The sequence below is a fragment of the Catharus ustulatus genome, chromosome 5 (assembly GCF_009819885.2).
Source record: "Catharus ustulatus isolate bCatUst1 chromosome 5, bCatUst1.pri.v2, whole genome shotgun sequence".
NCBI lineage: Eukaryota > Metazoa > Chordata > Aves > Passeriformes > Turdidae > Catharus > Catharus ustulatus.
The window spans coordinates 60633720-60661563 of NC_046225.1; the positions used below are offsets into that span (position 1 = coordinate 60633720).

The window sequence follows — 27844 nt, forward strand, 5'->3', positions numbered from 1 at the left end:
CCTCCCAACACAAACCATTTTATATTATATGAAATCAAACATAAGGCCAAGCACTGGTTGCTAAGGAGAACAAATCTTTCTGTATTTCATTTGTTTCCCAGTAAGTTTAATGATTGCAGGCTCTGGTCAGGTGAAGTGCATCAAAGAGCAGGGGAGCAGCAGTGCTGTTGTGATAGGGTCACAGAAGTAGCTTTTCCAGCTCTGTGTGGTTCTGGGAGTGATAACACTGATATCATCTTATCACACAGTAACTCAGATTCCTCTCCTGTTTCTGGGCAGCACACTTCAGCAGTGTTTGATGTGGGCCTGAGGCACAAGCCAGCCTATTTGCCTTGAACGAATTATGAGGGTTAACTTCTTCAGACTACAAGCATATTTTCAAAATTCAACCTTTTCCAAACCATATTAAGAAACATTTATTCCAAATAGTGGGGAAAATGCATAGTTATTTTTCATTTTATTTATTTTCTATGGCTTTGGAACACTTTGTTTGAGATGTTTTTTTGCTTGATAACTCTTCAGCAAAGCAATGGGATTTGCAAGCATACTTTTCTGGCAGGGCATGTCTGCAGGGCCTTTCAGATGTGTGATCATGCATAATAAAAATGTTTGTTGGAAATGAGCTTGCTCATGTTCTGCCATGTATGAGATCCAAGCAGCCCAGACTTGCCAGCCACCTGCATTACAAAGTCATCACTTACTCCAGTACAGTTGCCCATATTAATTGTGCACCTCAGCTTCCAAAAGTTTCTAACAGTTTGCTTCTCAGCATCTTACATCATAACCACTGACAAGAACAATCAGCTTTCTTAGCTATTATGGCCAAGAACAATCAATGCTCAAGATAAAGATGCTTCACTTCCAGCCACCTACAAAGACAAAGACTTCTCTGGATCAGATGGAGAACACAGCCTGGGGAGGATGTGCTCTGTTTCTCTGCTCTCCTGGGTGGTTGCATATAGTGTTTCATACACTGAAAAGATTTCTCAGTTGTTTTTAGGAAGTGGCCTGTTTTGGTCTTCTGAGAATCTTTCTTAACTTTCTGAGGTTATGTACAATGTGAAACTGAATTAAGAACATTTTTCATCAGCAATTTTATTATAGATCTTGATCTTACAATCAATATTTTATATTGCAACAGAAGAGGTACAAAAGTGAGCATGAAGACAAACTTTTAACTGATAATCAGAAATAACCTATTTAAAAGTATTGGTATGTATGTATGTTGATTCACCTAAGCAGTTACATAGCAGCTTGCAAGTAAAAATACATTTCACTTAATGTAAACATTATGGGTGAAGTCTTGGTTGGTCCAGCCAGGCTCAGTGCAGGCCTTCTATTGCTGTCACAAGACGGGGTTTATCTGGAGATGCTCAGAATTACACCAGCTTGTGCAGCTCCACAACGATGTTTTGCACTCTGGGTAAAACGCACAAAAACATGTGGCAGTACAACCCTCCCCCTGTGGGATCATGGATACCCCAGTGTGCCTAAAGGCTTGGCAGCTGCTGTCACACTGTCACCTCAACACCTGGGAGCGCATCTGTAGCAAGGCTGCTCTGTTCTCTTAGTGCCAATGGCACTGCACAGAGGCACTGCAGCCGTGGCCACAAGCTGGCCTCAGATTCTTGTTTTGCTATAAACACTGCACTTGAGACTGGTAAAATAGAAATCAAAGGAAATCAGTGGAACCTGTTGTTTCAGAGCACTACGGCGCGCCGGTGCTTGTGAGTTACACACCTCAAGGCATCACCTTTCACTGTAGAAACTGAGGTCAAGAGAGACTCCTTATTGTGGCAACCGTTTGATGTTTGTTTCTATTCCAGTGGATGGCCAAGTTGTGGCCTGAGGGACCTTTTATGAAAGTTGGAAGGCTAAGTGTTTACTGCTATATTAAGAACAAAATGTAATCTGACCGGCAATGGTGTACCCAGCAGGATTTTAATGGAGCTATCTGAGTCAGTCTCACTATTTTCTTTCCCAGCTGCACACTCAGCAGTTCTTACAGAGGCAGGCAACCCTCTGAGCAGTTTCTGTTTTTTCTTAGTTTGGCTCAGCTGTCTTCCCACCAGCTGCTTGCTGTGATACCCATTAAAAGGCAAGAGTTGCTCTGCCTATTCCACTGCTTGCTTTACCTGGTCAGAAGTGTCATAGTCCCTGGGAAAGCCATTATTTATACTATGTGCCACTGGGCATGTTCCCCTCTGGGGAAGGTTGCACTGGGATGCAGGGAAAGTGTAGCATGCCCAGGTAATTTCCTGCTTAACCTTTCAGCAGGAAGGAAGATGAGCACTGATCTGGGCAAGTTCTGCCTCTCCTGGAAAGTCTCTTTCTTCTCTGTGCATGCCCCAGGGATCCCTGCAGTGAGTGTGCCAGTGGGGAGCTGTATAGGAGGGAACAAACCAGGGCAAAGCAGCTGCCTTCAATGGCTGAGCACAGCCCCAGCCCACCTGGAACACTGGGCTTGTGTGTGTGTGTGTGTACAGCATCACACCTCAGGTATCATCTCCTGCTATTTGGCTGTTAGTACCACAGCAAGGATTTCAGGTTATGTACACACCATGCTACTGTTATCACTCTTAGCTATGTAGCCACATCTTCTCCAACTTCACACACAAGTCATGAATTCCTCAGTAGCACGGAGAGCTCGGTTTCAGGGAAATGCAGTGCTGTTGGTGCAAAGTCTGCAGTCTGTGTGATCAGGGTTTTGCACACACTGAAGGAGCTGAACAGGCCTGAAGTAAGACACAAAACCAAACAAATATTTAATAATCACTTTGCAAGTACAACAGAATTACTTCACAGTTCCTGAATGCAATGTGAAAGTCAAAGTGCTTGTTACATCTGTGCTTATCAAGCAGATGGATTTTCTAAGGGTAATTCTTTTTGATCTTGCTGCAGAAAGGTAACTTTGGTGTTTTTAGGACAAAGGCAAGTCAGTACGAACCAAAGTAGGATCTGAGCTCACAGCATGTCAGCTTTGCTGCAATATAAAAAATTATTACGAAAAAGAAGAAAGCTCTCTTGCACAGGCTGTGGAATTCCTGCATGCTGGAAGTTCACCATCTGTCTTACTGATAAACCCTACTGCTACCACAAAAAGCTGTTACTATGAATGTCAGAAATTATGAGATTTTGTTTTGTGATGCATCCAGTGAACTCAGTTTTGGAGTTACTTCTGGAAGATACTGTTGACATGGACAAAAGCAAAAGAAAATGACCAGCAGCAGTTGCTACATGGCATGCAAAGGCAGATGCTCAGCTGATACAGATCCACGTAGTTGTGTTTGCAGTGACTGCAGGGGAGCGAAGCCAACTTACACAGTCTATCCTGAAGTTTGGCTTTACCTGTAAATTCCTTATTTTATTATTATTCTGCATATAAAATAGTAAAATCAGTTGTCCATGTTGCTCAGCCTAGGTGTTCATATACATGTTAATTGAGCTTTGACACAAAGCCCTGCTTGCTACTTTACCTTCAGAAGCGAGCTGTGAGACACAGCAATGAGTGTGCCAGGTCCCTCCCTGTGCTAAGCCACAAGGGGTCTAAGCTATGATATATTTCCTCTTCCTGCCACATCCTTTAGCTTATTTCATTGTAGGCTGAAATAATCCGTACAGGTCCTGGGAGTATTGGTTAAAGGTTCCATTTACCCAAAGTAAGCTCACAATTTGGCAGATTTACACACCACACTAGTGCTAGTTTTTTCACAAAGTGGAGAGCACCCATTAATCAGGTTCAGCAATACCCAGAGAGGAATATATTGCTCTGCCTTCAGATTTAGAGACCTATCATTTTTCTCCTTTGCAGAGAAATTTTTCCTTACTTAAACTATTGTCGCAAACTCAGAAGTTCATAGAAATCTAGGTTTACTTTGGAAATGTTCTTATCCAATTCTGAACCCTTGACACTGAAAAGCTGTTTCTGACTGATAAGATATGAGCAATATTGAATGTTTGCCACTTTTCTAATGTCTCTAAAGAACAATTTTGCTCAGTGTGAAGTGCTCTGAACCCACACATAGGGGTAAAGGATCTCTGGCTTTTGTATTTCCTCAGCAGGAAGATGGAGATTTCAGGCAAGTCAGGACTTGGGCTGCTGTTTTCCAGACTCCTGTTTTTTGCTCCTGACAATGATAAATTATAGCGATTAGTAATGCTTATCGTGCCTCATGCCAAAGCAGCAGGACAAAAAGCACACTCAAACTATGGTGGAGGAAGCAAGGACCACCCTAGGCACCCTGTGTTAGCTGTATGCAGCAGGGAGGAAAGCTGCCTATTTGGTTCAGATTATTTTAGGTAAATGCCCAGCCAGAAGAAAACATGGTGGCTGGATTGCTCCCTCCCTGAAAACAACTGAACATGCTCAATGGGAAGTGTGGGGCAGAGAGCAAGCCCCAGACCCAGCCAACCCCAGGCTGGAGGCTGGCTGGAAGCCCCTGAGAAAGACCCAGCCACAATGGGGATGTCACGGCAGAGCAAGTCTGCTCTGGCTTGCTGCAAACCTGCAACATCAGTTTTATGTTAGCAAAGTCTTCACCAATAAGAGTGGGTAATTACCTGTAATTGTCTTCACAGATGACCTTGAAGTTTTTCTCTTCTAAAATGCTTTTTAACTTCTGAATGGAACGACCTGAGCAGGATTCACTGTCGAGAGAAAACTTCAGTTACTTGTGTTCCTTGTGTGTACAAAACACTCACCTAAATTCCGCATTATGTCACTGTTTTATTCTAGGTAAGATTCTTTAAAAACTTGTTTGCTAATGTGCTGTGAAGTCCATTGGGTTTGTGGAGCTTTGGCCACCACTGGGCCCTTGCTGGTAGAAACTGTGATGTTCAGTTGTGCATCTTGCATGAGAGCTTTGTGCAGGAGGACATCTGTGGGACATGACTCAGTCCCATTCACAGTTCAGGGGCTCCAGAACTGCCCCACTGTTGCTAGTGGCTTCCACCCACAGCAGCACAATAAGGTTTATCCAAATGTGTCAAAGGGCCAAAGGTTCAAGTCCCCTGTGTGATGAGAAAAGACCAGTCACGAAAGCCAGCAGCTAAGCTCCAGGTAGGAAGTAAGATAGGAGGAAACTGATAGAAAGCATGGGGGGAAGCATGCTACCTCCTGTATGTTTGACTCAGTTTATGGCTGCTGCTGCTGCTCTGTTTTGGCAAGGGGCACTTTTGCATTGGTAGGAGCCCTAACTTGTGCATTTCCTTCACATCCAGATAAAGGTTACAAGAAGCGTGTGGCACTCTCACTCCTTCAAGATCTTTATCTCAATGTTTAATTTAATTAAATAGCCCAAGGGCTGTAGTGAGAGATTTGACAAATGTCATAGGCATAGGCAGACACACTGCAAAAGACTTATTACCTCAAGGTAAAAATCTTCTCCTCATCCAGAGTACAGGACTCACTTCTACTACTGGGGACAAATCCAGCTCCTAACATATGACATTAGTGGAGAGCACTTCTGCCAGTTCTTTTTTATTCACTAGACTTGACAAGTTATCAGTGATTTAACATGGAATACAAATCAGAAGACATAAGGAATACATACTATTGGAGCTAACCACCCCCAGTATCTTCTTAGAAGCAAGTAGAGAATAAAAAGCTCCTATGAGCTTGTCACAGGAGGAGGATGTGTCCAGCAAGAGGGCTGGCAGGGCACTGCCTTGTTGAAGCTGTTCAGGGGTGGAAGCATGTTGAACACGGTGGCTTTTCTGATGCTGGGAAATCATGGGACAAAGGATCCAGTGTCACGTCTGGGGAAACTGATGAAAAGATTGCTCCATGTCCTTTTCTACAGCAAATCTTTATGCAAAGGACCACAGGACTAAGTGTGACATGCTGACCCCAGCATAGATGCACAGCCATGAACCTTGGCAGGTGTGTCAGCTCGTGTGGAAAGGGGACACTTCTGGGTGTCTGGGCTAAGGGAGGGGCTGCAGCACTGGAGCTGGAACTGTGTCAGAGAATGAGGCTGTCCGAGCAAGGTCCACGCTCCTTCCTGAGCTGCACTGCATCATCACAGCCTGATTCCTGATCCATGGCACCAAAGCTGATATTTCTGTCGTGGAGATCATTGAGAATGGGTAAAACTGTGGCTGGGCATTATGACCATGAGGGCCACAGAACTGGCTCTGAAAGGAGGGGTCAAAGGCACAGACCCTCATGCTTAGTGTTTCAAATGTGGTAGATCTGCAAAAATATCACTCAGAAAGTCTCAAATGTGATTTGAGGTTGCTGTTCTGGTATCAGTAATTCCATGGTAAGCATTTTGACTACAGACTTATTATTAAAAATCACAGAATCATTTGGGTAAGAACAGACTTCCTGAGATCACACCAATATGAGCTGGAAAAGGTTGGCCAGGTCCCAGTTAGGTTTTGAGTATGTCCATAGATGGAGATTCCACAACCTGTTCTGTCATTCAAAAATGGCTGTGCTCAGCATAATTATACTGTTGGAAACACATCCATGTTTGGATGGATACATGGACATGTTTATCCTTGCAGACACAGCCTGGTCTCTGACTTCAGTGCTGCACCACAGCAAAGGTCTGTAGACCTCAGAGTTGAAAGGAACTTGAAGGTCATGAGACCTCTTAAAAGCAAGGGAAATATCATTGTGTTTTACCTAGAACTGTCCAGCAGTGCCTACAAAAAATACTAGTGGAAACAACAGTACAAGTGTTATTTTTTCCTGAAAAGTAAGCACCTAGAAGGCGAGTGTAAAGCCAATTTCATGAGTTTAAGACAGTGTTGCTGTCAGACCTGAGCTGTGCCCTGTGCACCAGTGTGACTTACCTTTGAGGTCCACCAATGTCTTGCATAAGCCAAATGTGCACTTCAGAGACTTTATTTGGATCCAGGTTAAGGACCTCAACACTTGCAAAAATGCTGTAAGAATGGAACATGAAATGAAACAGCAAAACACTCTTAGGTATCTCAGAAAGATGTAGAGACTGTGCTCCCCAAATACTAGGGCTTGTTAATGCTGCTATTACACTCAGTGAGAGAGCATTATCTTGCCAATGGATTTTCATAGACTATTTAATTGCCTTGTGGTCAAATGTTGTCTCCCCATTCTTATTTCACTTTCAGGAGAACTTTTGAAACTGCTTGCAGACAGAAACAAGCTGAAGTTTTGCCACCTTTAGTGCCTCTTTTCCTTTTCAGTTTCCTGGCTATTGATTTGGTTTGGTGCCAGGGAAATGACCATGGCTGTTCCCCCAGAAAGCATATTCTTCACCTTTTGATATTATTCAAGACTGCACTTCAGCCAGGTCTAGTGAAGCAAAATCAAAGAACCTGTAATAATCAAGTTACTTTGAGCAGTAAGAGCACACTGGATATCCCACACACATCCTCTCTGAAGGATTTCAGTTACAGTCTCTGCACAAAAGGAGTGAAAAGAATCAGCTGTACAACAGCCAGGGGTAGGTTTATCAAAATCACTTCTGCACTGGGACTCCCAGGCAGACAACCACATGCAGCTCCACAAAAACATGAAAGGTTGTGTGTTGAGTGATACCTGGTACTTCTGAAAGCTCCCGCTTCAATTGATCCATTGAGCATCACTTGAACCACACCACATGCTGCTTCTGCAAACTGAACAAACCAATAGACATTACACTCTGACACTCCATGGCAGACTTGGGGCTGGTAAAATTCATTGATGTCCTCAGAACAGTCCAATACAAGCAGAGGATCTGGGCAATATTTTCACAGAACATTTAAGTCAAAAAACCAAACCGACCTCTGAAGACTATGGCAAAACTGTGATAAAGCCTCATTAGACATCTATGAATTGGCAGTCTAAGGCTGCATGGGACTGGGCTTGCAGCTTGTCTGGTTTCAGTTGTTACAGGGCTTTCCAGAGACCCCAAAGCTGCAGCTGTCTGAAGTAACTCACGGTAATCCTCAGCCTGCTTTAGCTCAGGAAGTAAGGACAAGCCAGAGCAGAGATATCACTAGGTTAAGGACACACCAACCATCACACACTTGTTTCCTTGTGACTCCTACTCTGTTTTCTTTTGTGGCTTGGGATTTTTCTCTCTTGATATTTTAGTAAAACTATCACTGAGTTTTGCTTGATTTGGTTTTTAATATACTGGATCATGTAATCACTGTTTTTTTGTTCTTTAAAGCTCATGTCCAAATATTTAAAGACTATTAAGGTCTATGAAGTACCTACTCTAGATATATAATTCATTGCTAAGGCAAAGAATTTTTTAGAAGTTTAATGCAGGTGACTGTACTTATCAAATCTTTCATGTCCTCTTAAACAATGTGGCTCAAACTCAGATCTTGAGAGCTGCAAAATTTTGGGAAGTTTCATTATGCGCAACTTTCAAATGTAGTAAGCATGAGATCTTGAATTTATATGGCAAGGAAGCCTGCAGCTGAGCAAACCTGAGTCTGTATGTGGTTTTATCTCTCACAGACTCTGAAACTGAACCATTTTCACTCCTAGTTTACCCTCAAAACAATTGTTTTTTAAGGTGAGTAGACTTTCTCTTGCATACATGAGAGCTGGAGCATACAGGAATGTTTGTCTTCCACCTGGGCAGTCATCAACTAACAGTCATACCAAGGGTGAAGTCTTGAGAGACAAGTGAAATTAAAGCAATACAGGACATCAGGGTTTTCTCTGGCAGTTTGTTCCTGCAAAGTGCTGATTCAACAAAGCCAGGCTAATTGCTTCACTGGGACTAGCAGGATCTCATTCCTGTGATGGGAGTTGGCAGGTGTCTGTGGGTGGGGACATCACAGGAGCCTTGCCAGGTACTGATGTGGGAGGATGTGCTCTTCAGGCTTATGCTGGGAAGTGCAAGGGGATTCTCGGCCTCCTGGAAAATGTCTGTGCCAGTTTGGGTGCTGTTTTCCACATTAGCATGCTGAAATAGATTTTACTGTTGCAATTCACATTCTGAGATTTAATTAAGGTGATTGTTATAATTGTGGGTATTACTTGCAGAGCTCCAGCTGTCTGCCAAGGGTTGTTCTAGACACTGACACTCAATCTCTGTCCACAAAAAGAATGCCCAAACTACAAGAACATCAAATGTTGTATATAAAATATAGGACCTTGGATTCCAACAACATGATTTTTAAAATCATGCTAAAAGCTTTTGTCAACTTCTACTATTCCTTCTTTTAAGTCCAATCTGCAAAATCACATTTTTTGGCAATGTCAGGAACTAGTGCCTTTCCTCACTTTTGGATTCAGGGAAATTTAGTCTAGATCTTACCATCTTGGATGCCACTTTCCAGAACACAGATTTAGGGTTGCTCTCACATTCGCTTCGTCTGGGACAAGATTCATAGTTGATTCCTGAGAAAAAATACATTTATAGAATAGCTAAGGTTGAGTCAACATTTTTGCAAGGTTTATGTGGCTTTGTGAGCAAAAAGATCTGCCCTGTACCAAAGCAAGAAGGCTAAATGGGGAGAGGGTTCTAAAAGGAAAAGGAATTTGCATCTGTTGAAAAGTCTTCCTGTTTGCTCACTGTCTTTTCAGGGAGGCAGTTGCAGATCCTGTATCACAAATAATTCTCAGAAAACAGAAGGGAAAACACAAATGTGAGAAACAGGTTGGCTCTTGACAAGTACTGTCTGATTGCATTGAAAAAACATTTTCAGCAATTCCAGCCCAGTTTAAAAGTTCCTGGCCATAAGTACCCACCCAGGAGTTATGTGGCATCAATGCCCCCAAAGCACCTACGCACTGCCCCAGCATTTTGGCTGACCCATGGCCAGGCCCTGTTTTGCAGTTTGCACCATATGAACCACAGGGTGGAAGCAAGCAAACAAAATACAGGGGGCTAGATGTGGCCATTAGTTCAAGCAACAACTTGGTGTTAAAATAATCCAAAGTTGTTGTTCTTAATTTAATCTGAGAAATAGGTATTATTTTCAGACTTCCAAAATATTAGACAGTTAAGGTTTTAAACTAAATCACTAGAAAATAAGAAAAGGATTGTGTTTAGGTGTAGGTTTGTAGATTACCTGGGGCAGAGGGGTCTCCACACCATGAAATATTATCAGCCATATAACCCAACAAGGTGTCCTCCAAGGTGAGGAAATTTGTATTGGATTTTGTATAACGATGAACGAGGTCATTTGTCTTGCTCCAAAACAGTGACTGTGAAATAAGGTACAATGTCTGGTCAGTGATAGCTATACTACAGCTGGTCAGAAAATTTTTCTGGAGAAAACCAGAAAGTTCATGATAATGAAGGAGTTTTAGTTTTACTGAAATGCAGTGAGCTCACCCTAGGTGGGTTAGTTCTTATTTGAACACTCATTTGGAGAATGTTTTGGGTGGGGTGTTTTTTTTGGTGAAAAGGGACATGCTTAGCTTTTAAAGTATTTTGAAAGAAAGGTTTGACTAGTTTTCATAGGATGTGTACCAAATTTGTTGTTTGCTTTTGAGCTGTGCGTGGACGAACAGCTTTCTCTGCAGCAGTGTCCCTCTAACAGCATGATGCCATATGCTCAGGGAATGGGGACATCCCTGTCACTCCATGGGGATGATCCTGGCTTGTGGCAAGACTTACATAGGGATGATTCCCAGCAATAGAGTATGGACAAGGTTTCTGGGGTCCAAAGGTGTACCTGCAGGACTGTTGCAGTGAATGCAAAAGTAAAATGCCGTCCTCATCAACCCAGAGAGCCCCACAGTTGATAGGGGTGAGATCCCATTGCTCAGAGCACTGCCCAGACTGGCACCCACCACAGCCCACCCTGCTCTGTGCTGTTACCTTGTTACAGGGTATAGGATGACTTGCTAGCTCCATTAAAGGCTGATAATCTTCTGGTGTGATATTACAGGGATTCTTGTAAATGAATGCATCTTTTAATGATTCCCATATTTTTTGACAATCCTTATCTCTGCCGAAAGATTAAAACATAGTTAATAAATGTTTATGAGTATTTGTGCTTGTGAAAGGTTTTCCCTCTGTTGTGGTCAAACACTCTGGACCAGATGTTAGAAGAATTCCAGCTGTACTCAGGCACCAAATGCATGATCCATTACAAAAGAGAATATCTTCAGGAGATTATGGATATACCGAGGAATGAACAGTTCAGAATAATCTTTCTCTCTTTCCTGCATTTCAGATTAGTTTATTGCAATATCTGAATGTCATCTAGGTTTTTACCCATTAAAATGTTCGGTGCTAATTTTACATAACCAAAAGATCAAATTTTTGATTATTCATACCAAATCACGAGAAGCAAATAGCTTCTCAAACTATAGGTTGTACATTTTAAAAGAATGATCAAAGGATACTGTCCCCTCAGATACAGTACGCCAAACATATGATCATGTATCTCCCTGCAGAGAGTTTGATCCTAGAGAAAAAAAATCTGTAATTTTATCTAAAACAAAAGCAGTGTTTTGACTGTTTGGGACTTGAGATTATTTTTATTTATGCACTAATTTTCATCTATTGACTTTGCTAGAGGCACCTTTGATTTGCACACTTATAAGCAAGATCCAGACTAGGTGCCACTGTACAATGCTGTCTGAAACTGAACCTGGGAGCAGGGACAGGGCACATCAGCCTGGAGATCTCCAGCTAAGTGGCCAGCTGAGGCAGCCCTGGTACATCCCAAATTTCATGTCATGGCATGTTGTCTGTCACAGGGCCAGCCCCAGCTGCATTAGGGACCACACCTCTTGTTTATATGAACCAAATTTACATCTTGGTCAAAAAAGATGAGTAACAATGATGATTTTTTAACAGGACTATTATCTTTCTTTCAAGAGTCTAAATGCACTTTCAGTTACATCATTTTAGAAATAAGAAGGCAAACTGTGGGTGCTGCAGGGAGCATGGTCATTGTTCTGCTGTTGCACTCGTGTCAGCAAGAATTCACGTTTTACTCAGCAGGACTTAACTTGGGTGTATTAAATTTTCTCCTGGAGGAACATTTCTCTGGCTGCAAAGCACAAATAACCCACAGAGACCATGCTCCAAACTTTGGTACTTTATTTAGGGGTTAGGAAGTTGTAAATGCATCTCCCTGCCACTAAGGATTTCAACATGGACACTGAATCATCCAAAAGAGAGGGCTCCTGCTGATTGAGGGGTGACATTAGAGAACAGGCAGCTGTCCCCTTTGCTCTGCACAGTCACTGGTATCATAAAGGCAATTTGTAGAGCTTGGCTGAAAGCACAGACACATCTCATAAACATTTATATGGTTCACACTTTATAATTTGTCCAATGATTTCTCCTCCAGGCAGGCCTTTTTTTTCCTTTATTTTTTAAGCTACAGTAATTTCACGAATACAAGCCGCACCAATTTGACCAAAGGTTTGGTGGAAACCCGGAAGTGCGGCCAATATTCCGGGGCGGCTAATACATTAACAAAATTCTAAAATCTGCCAACACGGAAGTGAGAGCCCGCGGCAGCCCCAAGCCAAGCTGGAGCCCGGCCGGCCCCGGCAGAGGTGGGAAAGCCTGGCAGAGGCGGGGCCAGCAGTGTGGGGGGCGGGCGGCTGAGCCTGAGCCAGCAGGGCGGGGCAGGGGGGGCGGCAGAGCCCGGGCCAGCAGGGCGGGGGAGCCCGGGAGAACTGGGGCTAGCAGTGCAGGAGAGCATGGCAGAAAACAGGAAGGCCGGCGGGTGGGGCTGCCTGGCAGCGGGGGAAGCCCAGCAGAATCGGGGCCAGCAGCGTGGGAGAGCCCGGCGGTGCGGGGGCCTGCAGTGCCGGCCAGGGCGAGGAAACGCGGCGGCGGTGCAGACGGGAGGGGGTGGCCGGCGAGCCTGGCGGCGGCGGCAGCAGCTGGCCCGCCGGCAGGGTGAGTAAACTCAGCGGCGGGGCGGCCGGCGTGCCTCGCAGCGGCGGCGGCGGCTGGCCCACCGGAAGGGCGAGTAAACGCGGCAGCGAGGCGTTGCTGACGGGAGAGGGGGGCCAGTGAGCCCGGCGGCGGCTGCAGCACCACCCGGCCAGCCCCGTCGGCAACCATGAGCGGGCCGAGCCTTCCTGGCCCCACCCCGAGCCAGTAAACCCCGCTATGCCGCGATCCTGTTACTAATTGGCCAATTTGTGAAAGCTGCGCACGGATTCTCACTACGAACGAAAGTGCGGCTAATATTCGGGGTGCGGCTTATCTATTGACAAAGACAGCAACATTGTCGAGGCACCGGAAGTGCGGCTTATACTCCGTGCGGCTTGTATTCGTTAAACTACTGTACTCCTGAAATCTGCTTTATGTAAGAGTGTTAACAGCCACAGGTGACAGCTGGGTACCTGGTGATCTATCCTTTTATATGGCAAAGTTTTTATACTTGGTCTCAGAATACATAATATTCTTCAAGAAACCATAAAACCCCCCTTTTTATTATTTTCAAAGCAGAGAGGTTGGAGATAGAAACAATATAAAGCATTTCTGCTGCTAGACTCAGTTCATGGCCATGAGAGGCACAAAAAAACCCATCCAGGTGACTCATGATCATGCCAAGATAGATTACTGAGTCACTAATCCAAAGCATCAGTGCTCTATTCTTTCAAGACACCAAACTCGGCACTGGAGGATGTGTGCCAATGTCACCAATATCTGAGAGAAGAATCCTTATGCACAGTCCTGGCAGAGCTGAGCCAAACTGCATTTTTAATGTCATAAAAGCTGGTAGGTCTTAGCCTGCAAGAGAGGGAGGTTCTTCTACAGCTGCTAATTGGTGTGGGACTGCTGATTATATCACAGGGAAGAATTGTGAGCCATGAAGATGGGCTTTTATGGAAACTAGGCAATTTCAGCATTGTTGTAGAAATAAAAATACAGATCATCAATGTAAAAAAAACAATACATTAAAAAGCTAACCAACCTTTTCTTTTTGCTGTCCTCACTTATCAACATGGGTTTTTTTAGAAATGAATAATAATAAATCATTGTTTTGCCTCTGGAAAGCTATTTCTCTGATATGAAGCACAAATTTTGTCTCACATCCTAAAGAGAACACCAGGTACATAGAACTGTGATTTTTGTTTACATATGATAAGAAATGAGAAGACTTGAGGACTTGCAAATCTGAGATCCAGGAAGATGTGCCATTCTTTCCAGTCTCACTGTTGAGGTAGATTCTGTTAATAAATTTTCACCTGCCCTTTTTCCAACACATAAAGAAAATACTCGTCTGGTGTGCAGCATTTAACCCACACCAAGCAGAGGTGAAGGCAGAGACTTTCTGTAGCTCTGGGCCTTCTGAAACAATATGAGAAATTTGCTGGCATGTGGTATGCTCAAAATTCCAGCAAGAACAGCTTCAGGTTGAAACAAGAACATGTGCCCTGCCAAAAAAAAATGCCTGAGAAACAAACTTTTCTCTTAAAGCTGCTCCCAAGTCATAGAATGTGTTGATTTAGTGTTCCTTCTGGATTTACAGAAGAAAGAAAGGCTGAGAAAGAGATCCCCGCTCTACCAGTTAACTAAATTTATCTAAGGCAGGTAATTCTGGAGTAATTTCACGATTACAAGCCGCACCATTTTGACTAAAATTTTGCTCCCAAACCGGAAATGCGGCTTACATTCAGGAGCGGCTAATATATGAAAAAAGTTCTGAAATTTCCCAACCCGGAAGTGCAGCCGAGGTGCCGAGTCGAGCACCTGCCAGTAATACCCGGGATTGTGCAATTGTTACAAATTGGTTACTCAGCTGTGTGGCGGGTGGAGGCGGGCTCCGTGCTGGCAGCACAGGGGGGAGGCAGTGGGGGCAGGCGGTGGGGGCAGGCGGTGGGGGGAGGCGGTAGGGGGAGGCAGTGGGGGGAGGCGGGGGGCTTCCTTCTGCCGGTCCCGGGGCTCGGGGGAGAGGTGGGGGCTCCGTGCCTCCCTCCCGCTACTGCCGCGAGCGAAGGCAGGTTCTGTGCCTCCCTCCCCCTCCCACCGTGGGTGCAAGCGGGCTCTGTGCCTCCCTCCCGCTGGCACCACGGGGCAGCGCCGGGCCAGGTCGAGCGATCCTGCAATTCCGTTACTAATTTGTTACTTTGTTGCACGTGGGTCCTCCCTGTGAAGAAAAGTGCAGTTTATATTCCTGTGCAGCTTATACATGGACAAAGACCTAAACATTGCCAACACCCAGACGTGTGGCTTATAATCAGGTGCAACTTATAATCGTGAAATTACTGTACTGTACTCTTGTGTCTCACACTGCTGTGGGCCTTGGGCACTCTCTTTCTCTGGCTCTTGTTTGTGTATTTTGGGTTGTACACAAACTAATTCTGCATCCTATCTGCAAATACCATACAAGCTCTTCAGGTATAATGGGCTTCTTCCTTTGAGGCTAGTTTTGTTTATGCTGAAATATCTAAGGCATTTTATTCTACTGTGGACTCTGAAATACTGAATCCAAATTCAGTGATATGTAACATAAGTATACTCTAAATTCGTGCCTAGTTTTTTAAATTTTTTTTTTTTTTATGAAAAGAGTTCAGGCAATGCTGATAAACGTGAAATGCTAACTAACAGAAAGAACACTTGAAATCTTCTGGAAAATTGCAACATTTCTCTGGAAAACAAGGACTGAAGAACTTGCCTTATGACTTTTTTGAGCCAGAGACTCTACTCTTAACTCCATATAGCATACAATAAGGGCTGGGATACAAAGAAACTTTTCCTTATTAAATCCAAATGTACATACTGCAAAGCATATCCTCCATTTGTCCTTCCATTGGGGTAGAAGTTGCATTTTCCAATAAATTTGAGTATTTCTATCCATTTGCCTTGTATATGAATATCACATTAATCTATCGAGTGAAAGCTGGGGCCAAGAATATTTCCATTAGCATCTATCCCAGCAGCCAAATTTTAATGTGCATATTAGAGAAATGGACAGCTTCTGCATCATTATTTCTTGCATATCTATACACTGGTCTGGCTAACCTTGAAAAAATATCCTTACACTGTAAGGAATGGGATAGCATTAAACTAAATCACTGTTACTATAGACTTTTTTTCTTTGCTTTAAAATTTTATTTTTTTCTTTAACTGGACATGATGGAGCAAATTCATTCCCAATTGAAACTGATTTAATTTGTATAATATCAAAGATAAGTTTCATCCCCGCTGATTTCAGCTACACCATGAACAACGTCTTGGCTTCAATTCAGGACTGGATTGACGCTGCTGAAAACATCTTAATAAAGGCAGTGTTCCCTCAGGCTGTGTTGCCTCTAGTTTTTACTCAAGAATTTGAGAGAGATGCTTAAAGTATAGGATCCATTTTAGATTTACAAGTTAAGAATTACTTCCAGACTTTGCTCTGGAGAACTCAATCAACTTTGCCCATGTTTTTAAATCACCCTTCCAGGCACAGACACTTTGCTAGTGAGACCTGTTCTCCCCTACAATCAATATCAGATTTTCCAAGGGCCAGAATTTATTTCTAAAACACTGCAACGTCTTCAGGCCATCCTGAGTTTTTAATTATGACCCTGTGGTGAAGCTCTGAAGTTACAGCTGGGAACAGTTCCCTGAGTCCATGTACCCAAGCTGTGCAGTGACAAAACCTCTGCAATTTGTGTAAGAAAATCCTTCTCGTTTGCTGCCATCACTAACCAGTGATGAACCTAAGCACTCAGAAATCAGACTCTTTAAAAAGTCAGCAAGATGTTTGTGGTTATAACATAACTCCTTGAAGACATAAAGCCAGTTTTCACTCTTCTGGAGACCTAAGGCATGGGCTTCACCTGTAAAAGCCCAGATATCTCAGGAGGAGAATGTGTATCAAAGAACTAAAAGAAGTAGCAACATTTCTGCATCGAACAGACCCATCATTGCTTGTGCCAATTTATCAGCTGCATTTTGGTAAACTGTGATGGTTGTACACAGCAGTGAAATTTATACATCCATAGTCAATCTGTTTTTCATGTGAGCTTATGTGTAGCTATGTCTTTATGTCAGAAATTATACAAGGACCGTAATGTTTATGCCTGTGATGAAAATAAGTCCTCTGTAACTCAGAATCCTTTTGCTCCCTTTTCTGCCCTAAATATTTCTGGGGTTTTATTTCTTCAGCTTTCCCTTCCTTACTCCCAGCCTTGCTGTGTCTCACTGCTGCTTTGGAGCAGGATTTTTTTTGGAGCTGCTGCCAAGGACAGCCCAGGTAGCTGTGGCTGGGCATCTCTGGAATGAAGCTGGGCTGGGAGCTGAAAGCAAGGAGAACACTGCCATCAGGTGGGAGAAGGAGCTGCTGAGGAACAGCAGCTGAGGTCAGCCCCAAAGGTCTGGGTTCTTCATGACAGCACAACCCATCTCCAGGGTACAGAGCTGGAAAATGGGGATACAATGGGTCAAGTGTGCATACAATGGACCGGCTTCTTTCTTATTATTGCAGCACCTAAAACCTCCCATCAGGTATCCTTGTCCTAAAAATCAGGAAGATGTGAATTAGGACAGGTCAGCCAAAACACTATCATTGCTGAGGATCTGAGGACACTGCAGCCTGTTTAGCATTAGGATAATGGAAAGGGGGAAAAATTAGCAAGGAAAAAGATGAAGGAAAAAAATCAGACCTCTGTGTCATCAATAAGCACAAGCTTCTCATTTCCCATTTAGTTTAATTATTGTGAAGTGTCTGCCACCATGATACTCAGGGTAACAGACCTTGTGTCAACATGAAAATGACATGCTTGGGTTTTTTTGGCAGCTTGATTTGTAAGTATTCCTTTCTGCTAATTAAATAGTTTAAAAGTCAGTAAACAAAGCATTGGAGGAACTGACTGAGAGAGATCTAGAGCTCTGCCTCACAGGGAGATGACTTCTGGAAAGGTTGCCTGTAGGCAGAGCAATTAAATTCTTCATGGCAAAGAGGGGGAGCCTGGAGGTCTGGAAAAAGAAGAAAAGGTCTGGAAAAAGAAGTAGTAAGTGAGAATGCTGCTGGGTGTACCTCAGGGCTTTGTATGTTCCTGAACAGTGAATGACCTGGAGCAAGTGACAGCTCCTCATCACCATCCTTCACCTTGGCAGCAATAAGAAGGGTCTAAGGGCAGGAGTATTTGTGGTTTTGGTTTACAGCTGCTGAAGTATTTTATGTGAGTTGGGAATTGGTGCTGCAGGACAAGACTGAGCCTTATCACCCTTCAGGGAAGGGCTGAGCCAAGAGGTGGTAGCTGTAAGCAGTGAAGGGTTCATCTACACAAGCAGATTGTTCTGCTGCCTGGATTTCAGCCTCCCTGGGGGAAAAACAAGCTGCTAAAGCAGGTGTTTTCAGAGAAGCTCTGTAAGTGGAACAGAGCCTCCAGAAGGTCAGAAGTCTCATCTGGACTGCATTTTGACAAAAGGTCACAGTTGCTCTATAGTTTAAGCTTCCAAGCGAGGGCCATGTCATCAACAGATACAGAGGGAATACATTTCAGCTGGCATCATACCTTTGATCAGAAAGGGTATTTGTACTAGAGTTTTAATGTTAATATTAAACTTCTAAGAACACTTCTATACCAGTGATCTAAATTAAAGTATGTACAGGGAAATATTCAGTGACCTAATGCACTTTTTCTTACCCATGAACTTGCACTACATTGTTTTGTTTTGTTTTGCTTGTTTGTTTGTTTTTAATAGAACTAAAGCTGCTGGGATGTGGCATAAATGCAGTAACTTGGGAGGAGTCCCTGCTTCAAGGGTGGGCTCTGTCAGCAGGACACAGACATGGAACAGATTTAGTACATCTGTGAATGAGCTCCTTGATAATTCCTTATTTTTGTGGTCATCTCTGGGGAAGACAGAATGCATCTTTGGCATGTGTTCTCCCTTGGACACTTGAGACAGACTTTCATTTGACCCTGGAGGGAAAAAGGACTGACCTGTTCCTCCTATCCCTATGGATATGGATAACCAGTTATATTTCCTCATGGTGCTCTGAGGTGGTAAACAGCTCTTGAGTTTTAGCCATACCTTGGCAATGACAGCTGAATGATTTCACCTCTGAGTGAGGGTTTTTTTCACCGACATCTCTACAGATTTTATAGGAGAGCAGAAGCAGGGAAAAGTGGGAGAGAACAGTATTCTCCTTTTCAGCAACAAGCTCATAAAAACATTTAATAATTTCAATCCCTAGGGTGGTACCATCATTTAGACAGCCACATGACATTGCCCTATAGAGTCAATTCCATGAAATCAATAAAAAAGAGAGAAGGTAAAGAACAGGCAGTTGACTACACGACTAAATGCCTGCAGAGTCACAGTGGAAAACTAAGTTGAAAAGTGTTTCATCAGCAAATACTTCTGATTAACATGTAGAAGGTCAGTACAGACAGAATAATATTCTCTCTAGTATCCAGGATTAAAACCAAAGGAGATTTTGACTGCAAGGATATTTAATACAGTGATGCAATATGTGTAAACTAACCCAAATGTGAAAAATTATTGGAAATCCTATGGAATCTTGCAGTAAGAACCATTAAATATCTATATACTGTAAAATTAATGTAAAAAGTTTGTGTATATGAGAAACATAAAGTCATTTAATAACAATTTTTATATGATAAAAACTCAATATATAAAACTGATAGGTGAGTTGACATATGGCTGTCAAGTGAGAGATAAATTCACATCTCAACAATGTTCCTGTACCTTAGCAGTGCATTGATGCTAGCCATGGACAAAGACAGTGTATTTTTTGACATCTCCCCATTGCACTTGCTGGACTCTCAGACCCTGTCCTGCCTGTGGAGTTACAGCGTGGGAGGGTGGATTTTCAGCACAGAACTGGGTGGTTTCTCACAGCCTAGCAGTGGCATGTGTACTCCAGAAGAGCAGAAATAAATACGCTGATTAATTATCTCGAGAACAAATAAATGACAGCTACCTACTGCCCTGTGAACTTGTCTGTTGCTAAAAGAAAATTAATTCTTTCTAATGAACTTTCTTTAGGAAGAGATGACAGCAAACCCAAATAGAGTCCTACCTTACAGCCCAGAATAGTTATGGAAACTAGCTTTAAGCAGCATGAGGACTCTTTTGAAGGACAAACTCCAGAGCCAGTAGCCCCATCTCTATATTCTCAAGTACTAATCACTGTCTATTTGTGCCTACTGAACATTATATTCCAGTTCCTCATTAAAGCTCAGTACAGCATATTTCAGTATAAGTGTACTTTTAAGTAAGACTCAAACAATTGTTAATATTTGTAATGATATCTTTGCTACCAAGAAATTACAGGATCAGTAAAAACCACTTGTATACAATTTAGGGAAAAACAATTGCAAAAGAAAGCCTTGTTATAAACACTGAAGGATAGAATAAATGAAAAGCAGAGCAATGCAGGTTTCATATAACAAAGGCTAACAGAGAAAAGGTATTAAAGTCAGCACACAAGCTGATGAAATAGGATGAAATAGGAAGGGGAACATCGATGGCATACACAAATGCTAGGACTTGGCTATTTTAAAAGCAGTGTGTTATTATGATGATACAGTGCTCATCTTAATGTTGAGAGACAAACCAGATGTAGGAACAAAATATCAACACCATTTTCATTAAAGATGAGCCAAAACATTTCTTCATTTCTGTTTGTCCTAGTTTCCCAGTGGAATTCTTAGAAGTCTAAAAGCATTTCCTGAGAAATTAAAGACAAGAAAGGCCCTTCTGTGATCATCTAGTCCAACCTCTGTCCTAGGAAGGTTGCTCAGGACCAGGATCCATCTAGTTTTGAATATCTCCAAAGCTGGAGCCTCCACAAAATGTCCAGTCAACTTGTTACAGTTTTTGATCACCCTCATATTAAAAAAACCCTGTTTTTTTCCCTAAATTTAAATAAAATTTTCTGTACTTTAATTAATACCCATTGCCTCTTGTCCTGCAACTGATTACCATTGAGAAAACCTGACTCTGTCTTCTTTACTCCCCTCATCTGGCATTTATCACCTTAAGCCTTCCTTTCTCCAGGCCGGACAGCCTCAGCACTCCCAACACCTCTCTGTATCTCAGACACTTCAATCATCTCCAGGGTTCTTCACTGGATGTGTTCCAGGTGTGTCCCTGACTCCCCTGTAGTCACAAGACCAGAGCTGGACCCAGCACTCCAGAAACATCTCCCCGGGGCTCAGCTGAGAGGAAAGGTCCCCTCTGTCCCCCTGCTGCCAATGTTCCTTCTCAGGCACCCAAGGCGCCACTGACTTTTGTCACAAAAACACACTGATGGGTCACATCCAGCCTGTCACCAGGACCCTGTGTCCTTTTCCAAACACAGTGCAAATAAAGCCTTTTGTTTGCTCTGGGACCAAAATGATGGCACAGCAATGGTAACAGGGTTTTTTTTAGAAAGTGTATTCTTACAAACAGATAAACAGTAAGTCCTTTGCAGTTTGATGGATATCAAATTTGGAAGCTTTAGAAACCTGCAGAGCACTCTAAGAGGGTCTAATACATCACAATTGGGTAGTAACTTGCACTTTTCAGAAGACTGGTTCAGTAACTGTTTCTCTCTTGTAAGGCATACTTTCTCAATGAAAAAACAAATCTCAGATAAGTTTCAGTATAATACCATGGCTCTAAAAAATAAAGCTAGGATTTTTGTGACACTGAATCAAATCATGGTTATTTAGTACCATGCTTGATGTGAAAGCACTAACAATCAGTGAACAAATATAAAGAAATAAGATTAAAAATGCCTAGTAAAGCATGAAGGCAAAATGCAAAAGTAAGCCTGCAACAAACCCCAGATTCCTTTCGGGAAGAAATTATGCTGTAATGGCAATAGTATCTCATGCAAAATCGTGGTCCATATGTTTTTTTGAAAAAATATATCTCCATCTCCACAGGCTGCAAAGGAGTGGAAAGGCAAAATGCATTCATGATTGTGCAGTCAGGAGACAGAGCTCTCCTGGATATGCAACAACTCTTACTAAGTTTAATGGAATTGTAGGATGTTAGAATTTGTTACAACTGAACTTGCCACTAACGATAAAAACAACACTGGTTGATCTAATTGTATTTAAGGGGGAAACATACTCTGTGTCCACACAAGATTGCATGAAAAATATATTGAAGTTTTACACTTTCAGCTTCATCATCAGTTTTGCACAGCTTAGTCAGGCACAGTGGCATTGTTTGGCCTGGCAGATATACAGTAATTTCATGACTATAAGGCGCACCCTTTTGACTAAAATTTTGGCCCAAACCCAGAAGTGCACCTTATAGTCCGGTGCACCTTATATGTGGACAAAGTTTGGAAATTTTCCAACCTGGAAATGTGAGCCGCGAGGGGAACTAGCAGGGCCACAGGTGCCGGGTGCAGACGAGCCCGGGGGCCCGCGGCTGCCAGGTTGAGGCGGGGCCTCGGCCAGCAACCGCGCAGGGGGAGCCGGAGGCGGATCCTCGCTGCAAAACAAAAGTGCGCCTCATAGTCCGGTGCGCCTTATATGTCAGCAAAAGTTCGGAAATTTGCTGAAACTCGGAAGTGCACCTTGTAATCTGGTGCACCTTATAGTCGTGAAATTACTGTACATGTTGTTGAAACTGATCCCTGTCTGTGTCCTTGGTGCTCTCTTCCTGTCAGAAGTTAGACAAAAAGTAAGCTGGATTGACTTCAAACAATTTTTAAGTAGTAGGTCCTTTCCAGCTTCTCTGCACAGAACCCTGTGTAATGTGCTCTAGGATGATCCTGCTTGGGCATGGAGGTTGGAGCAGCTGACCCTCTGCAGTCCCTTCAAACCTGACCCAGACTGTGATTCTGTGAATTAAAGGCTGAGCAGTGACTGCAGATGTGAGGGGCCAGCAGTCATCAGCTGAGAACAAAAACTCCCTCGAGCTGCAAATGCAAAATCCGTTATTTCTAGATCCAAAAAAAGGCATAATTTATGCTTTGGGCACTAGTGACTCAGACCTTCTAGATACGGTGTCTTCTCCACTCCTTCCCCAGGTCACAAAGTGCTGCTGGTTCCCGACCTCAGCCTGCCACTTCAAATGTGGTGAAGAGGAAACCTAAACCGGTTGATTTGGCCTGCAGCTGTTGCCACTTTTTCTGGCCCAACAGGTACAGAGGTGCCAAACCTTCACAGGCAGCATCCTGTGAGTGATGGATGAGTTATCGTGTCACCACAACTGGTCTGGGTCAGCACGGAGCTGCTGAATTCCCTGATCCAGGCAGGTGAACCTGCAGTGCTGAGCTCCCTGCTCTGACTGTACCAGGGATAAATTCTTGGGAATTTCCCCTTGCATGAGACTGAAAGTGAGACTTGCAAGCGGCTTGTTAGCCACAAGAGGGAGTCTGCACTACTGGGAAGGAGAGAACCAAGTAATTGGAGGTCAAATTGTTTCTTCAGATCAAAGTGCTTTGGGCATTATTCAGCTAAAACCACCATACATACTGATGGCCAAGCAGGATTTTTACAAGACTAGTGAAATTAGCACTTCTATCTTCTGTTAATATTGAAAAAAATGTAAGACTGCAAGCTATGACAAACTATTGCTTTGGAGCCAGTATTTTCCAGGGAAGTCAAAAGAGAAATATTATTCTTTACTGTCACTATGTAGGTGTGTGGCTCTGTATGCAGGGACCAAACCCCCTAAATCCTGCTGCTATACCATCCACATTTCTTCCTAAAAAATAGGGCTAATATTGAAAATGCTTTATTGAAATGTTTGGTATTCTCTTCCTCATGAACTCTGTCATGACAAAGTTTATGCAGGAAGACTGAGGAAATTGCATGTGTACAAATGTTAAGAATCAGCCAGTCAGCAGCAGAAATAGACCTGAGGATTGCACACAAGCAGTATTGCATGCAAGCAGTTAACAAAATTATTACTGGCAGATGCTGTAATAGAGTACCAGAGAAATGTCCTTTTGTGAAGCAAGTTCAATGCAGAATTTTGATGAATTTCAAGAATAGGCAAACCAACAGGATAAAATCTGACTGCATAAGGTGTTTACAGAACTCAACTCCAAACAGCAAGACCTTTTCAGTGGCCCCTCTGGGCTTGGGTTCAACCCAAAGATTGTATTGGAAAAGAGAAGAGCATGACCAGAGTGAGCTGGCTGGGCATGGTATAAGGGCTCCAGTAAGATGAAGGAGAGTGCAAGAAGGTATCCTCAAGGATTAAAGAGTTGTGATAGTGCAGGTGTACACAGAGGCCTTCTTAAATGATTTACAGCACACAGGTGCAAAAGCAGAGCTAAATGGAGGCTGTAGAACTCTGTTAAATCCATCTGTGATAGCTAGAAAAGTATAATATCCACATTTGCATGTCAACAATCCTCCTTTTTTTCAAAACCTGCATGCTATTCCAATATGAAATAGGGATCACCAAAATGTATTAAATGTCACTAATTACCACAGTGAATAGATTTTATGTTCAGAAAATATCATCAAAGGTGGAACTTAGTGATTCATATTAAAAAAAAAAGTAAAAATACAAGGAAATATCCATGAGTTTACTAAAAGCAGACATTTTTTAAAAAATGCATGTGTTGGCGTAAGATTAAAAGGGCAAGAACAGAATATAGAAAAATTTATGAGAAAATTAGAAGATTTCTAACCAAGACAATGAAGCTCCCATGGCGGGCAGTAGTGACAGCAACAGTCCTGGCAGAGCACAGGGCACAGCTTGCCCAGCTCATGAGACTGCCCATGTTTCTGCAGTTCCCTGTTCCTACTCTTCTCTTTGATTAAGCGCACCACAGGTCCCATACAACAGAGGATCCAAGGCCTACATTAATGATGAAAGAGAGAGGGATGAAAGATCCCACTCTCTGATGTGTCCTAAAGGCACCCAGATCATTATCAGAAAGTGTCACTGACAGAAGTGGTTGGTTACATCACAAACCACAAAGAGCTCAGTGCAATCAGAAATGAGCAGTCTTGGGTTTGATTCCCAGAAAAGCACCTGCATTTAATTCTCCAAACCTCTGAAGATTTAAGATGTACAGTAATTTCACGATTATAAGCCACACCATTTTGACTAAAATTTTGCTCCCAAACCGGAAATGTGGTTTACACTCAGGAGCGGCTAATATATGAAAAAGTTCGGAAATTTCCAAACCCAGAAGTGCCAGCCAGGGTGCCGAGAGCACCTGCCAGTAAAACCCGGGATTGCGCGATTGTTACAAATTGGTTACTCTGTTGCGCAGCAGGTGGACGCGGGCTCCGTGCCCGCAGCGTGGGGGGGGGGGCGGGGGCTCCCTCCTGCCGGCCCCACAGTCCGGTGGGGAGGCGGCGGGCTCTGTTCCCTCCTGCCACCACGGGGCAGCGCCGGGCCGGGGTGAGCAAGCCCAGAGGCAGTGGCGGCCGGCCCCGAGTGGCCCCGCCGAGCAGCCCCACCGAGCTGGGCCACCTGGCCCCGTCAGCAGCCCCGAGCAGGCCAAGCCCGCCCAGCCCCAAGCTGAGCCAGCAAACCCCGCCACCCCGCGATTCTAATTGGCAATTTTGTTACACGCGGGTCCTTGCTGCGAACAACAGAGCAGCTTACAATCAGGTGCGGCTTATTTATGGACAAAGACCTAAAGGTTGCCGACACCCGGAGCTGCGGCTTATAATCGTGAAATTACTGTACATAAACAAGCATATTTTTCTTTCTTCTGTGCTCTCTGCTTCAGAAAAAAATTGTATCTTAAATAAATCAAAAAAGTATCCTACTATACAGAAGTTATTTAATCTGAAAATGAGCTCACAGCCACAATGGTATCAAGCACTGTCGGATTAGGAATAGCCCAAAACATTGCACTTTGTAATAAACTTTTAAGAAAAATTGTGATTGTGGATTTGTGATATTTTTAAAACTGTCCTTGAATTAATTGCCTAAACTAATCATTCCTAGAGATATTTGTGATACAGATTCATACTGTGTTGTCAGTGAAAACACACGTGGCCATGGCTGAAAGCACATTCACAGAAAATTGGTTTTCACATCTTCAGCACCCCAATTTGAATGAAACAAGCCCATGTAATAAGGGTGTTAGGCTTGAAAATAATGTAAGATTTAAATATTGAGTGTATAACTCTTTAATAAATTAATTTATGCTTTTAGAAACACACTTTGCAAGTTTCAGGACCTTTTAAATTTTATTTGCAAAAGAATCCTCCTTTCCCTCACTAATGCCACTGAAATATTTAATGTAAAGCATGAACAAGTTTCTGTGTGCTCAGGCCATGGTTTTCCGCATGACCCTTCAAATACTGCAGATCAGCTTTTTCATACAGTGCTGGATATCCAAAGCCAAAAGAAACCCAAATGCAAGCAAACTATATACAGCTTTGTTCTCATCAGCTTAATGGCATGAAAACAAGAGGTGGCAATTGCCTTTTTTGGGTCAAAGAGCAGGATGGTTCTGTCTCCTGGCCAAGGTGTGGGGCAGCCCCGCAGCACTCAGCCCAGGGTGATGGATAATTCTGCCAGAGGCCTCTGCAGACACAAAGCAGGGTGGCTGGTGCCACAGAAGGGATGGATGGTTCCCTGCTGAGAGACCCTGGCTACTCTGATTCCTGTCCCAAGGGTCTGGGTGTCCCCAGGACCTGCTGGGGGTCGGGCACTCCTTATTCTGCAATGAAAGGGATCAGAAAATCAGTTCTCATCTCTAATATACTGATGCAGACCTGGGCCCATGGAATCTATTCTGCAGGAGAGGAGGGATGGGATGCCTGGGATGTTGCACTACCTGCTGTGATGGGCTGAGCAAGGACACCTCTGGGGAAGGTGGTTCCAGGGACTGCTGAGCTGGTACTGTGATCCATCTCTATTTCTCCATGCAAGCTCTCTGGGCTCATCAAGAAGTCTTATCCACATGCTAAAACCAGTTTTGGATAACCCCAAAATACTTCTCAAAGTTTTTCTAACATTTTTGTCTGTCCTATAAATCTCTGTTGAACCTTCATCTTTCCCTCTCTCCTGCGTAGTTTCAATTACAGGACTGGAGTGTCACATTACAGACTTTGACAGATCAGCTTAACAGCAAATTGCTTCACCTCCACGTACTCAAACCTGTTAGAATTCAGCTTTTATTTCAGCTGGCATTAGGGAAGTTGCAAAATCCATTTATGATTATGTTTTGACCTAGAATTAGTGTTACTTTTACTGCCTCTGCAGGTAGTTTCCGTAAAAAGCCACCACTGGGGCACCGAGTTTCTGTCTGTACGTTTTTCTATATAACAGGGTTCTTAACCTCCTGATTTCTCCCTGCCACTGCAAACCCAGTGGTCACGGCCAGGTGGAGGCGAGAGACTGCTCTGTTCTTCTGACACCTGAGGCATGACCCAGACTGCTACTCACCCCAGCTCTGGGCGCTGCACCCTGATGAAGTTGTAGCATCTCCCCAGGATGACTTCTGACAAGTTCTTAGTGGTTCCGTTGTCCTGCCACTTCAGCATTTTGGGACTGACCTCGGGCCTTCCGCGGACAGAGGCCAACACGACGACGATGACGAGGAGGACCAGCAGGACCGAGATGCCCACGAGCAGGATCGTGCGCTGCCGCAGGCGGGCAGAGCCCTGCTGCAGCGGCATCGCGCTCAGGGCCGGTGGCAGCAGCTCCGGCCGGGACAGCGGCTCCCACCGGGACAGCGGCTCCCGTCCGGTCAGCGGCTCCCGTCCGGTCAGCGGCTCCCGTCCGGTCAGCGGCTCCTGTCCGGTCAGCGGCTCCCGCCCGGACAGCGGCTCCCGTCCGGTCAGCGGCTCCCGTCCGGTCAGCGGCTCCCACCGGAACAGTGGCTCCCGTCCGGTCAGCGGCTCCCGCCCGGACAGCGGCTCCCGCCCGGACAGCGGCTCCCACCGGGACAGTGGCTCCCGTCCGGTCAGCGGCTCCCGCCCGGACAGCGGCTCCCACCGGGACAGCGGCTTCTGCGGCCAGCCCGCCCCGCCCCGCCCCGCACGGGCCCGCAGGCCGGGCTGACCCCCCCGCCCCGGGTCACCGAG

At 44.0% G+C, this 27844-nt stretch overlaps 1 protein-coding gene across 1 annotated transcript; it reads right to left on the reverse strand.

The window, feature by feature from the left end:
- Positions 1–1066: 1066 nt before the first annotated feature.
- LOC116996673 (ADP-ribosyl cyclase/cyclic ADP-ribose hydrolase 1-like) lies at positions 1067–27689 on the reverse strand. Its single transcript, XM_033060558.1, has 8 exons — positions 27204–27689; positions 10761–10890; positions 10006–10141; positions 9249–9331; positions 7529–7605; positions 6802–6894; positions 4561–4647; positions 1067–2735 (listed from the first exon to the last, which is right to left on the reverse strand). Exons 1-8 carry the CDS (start codon positions 27434–27436, stop codon positions 2654–2656), a joined length of 921 nt encoding a protein of 306 aa, XP_032916449.1. The 5' UTR covers positions 27437–27689; the 3' UTR covers positions 1067–2653.
- Positions 27690–27844: the final 155 nt, after the last annotated feature.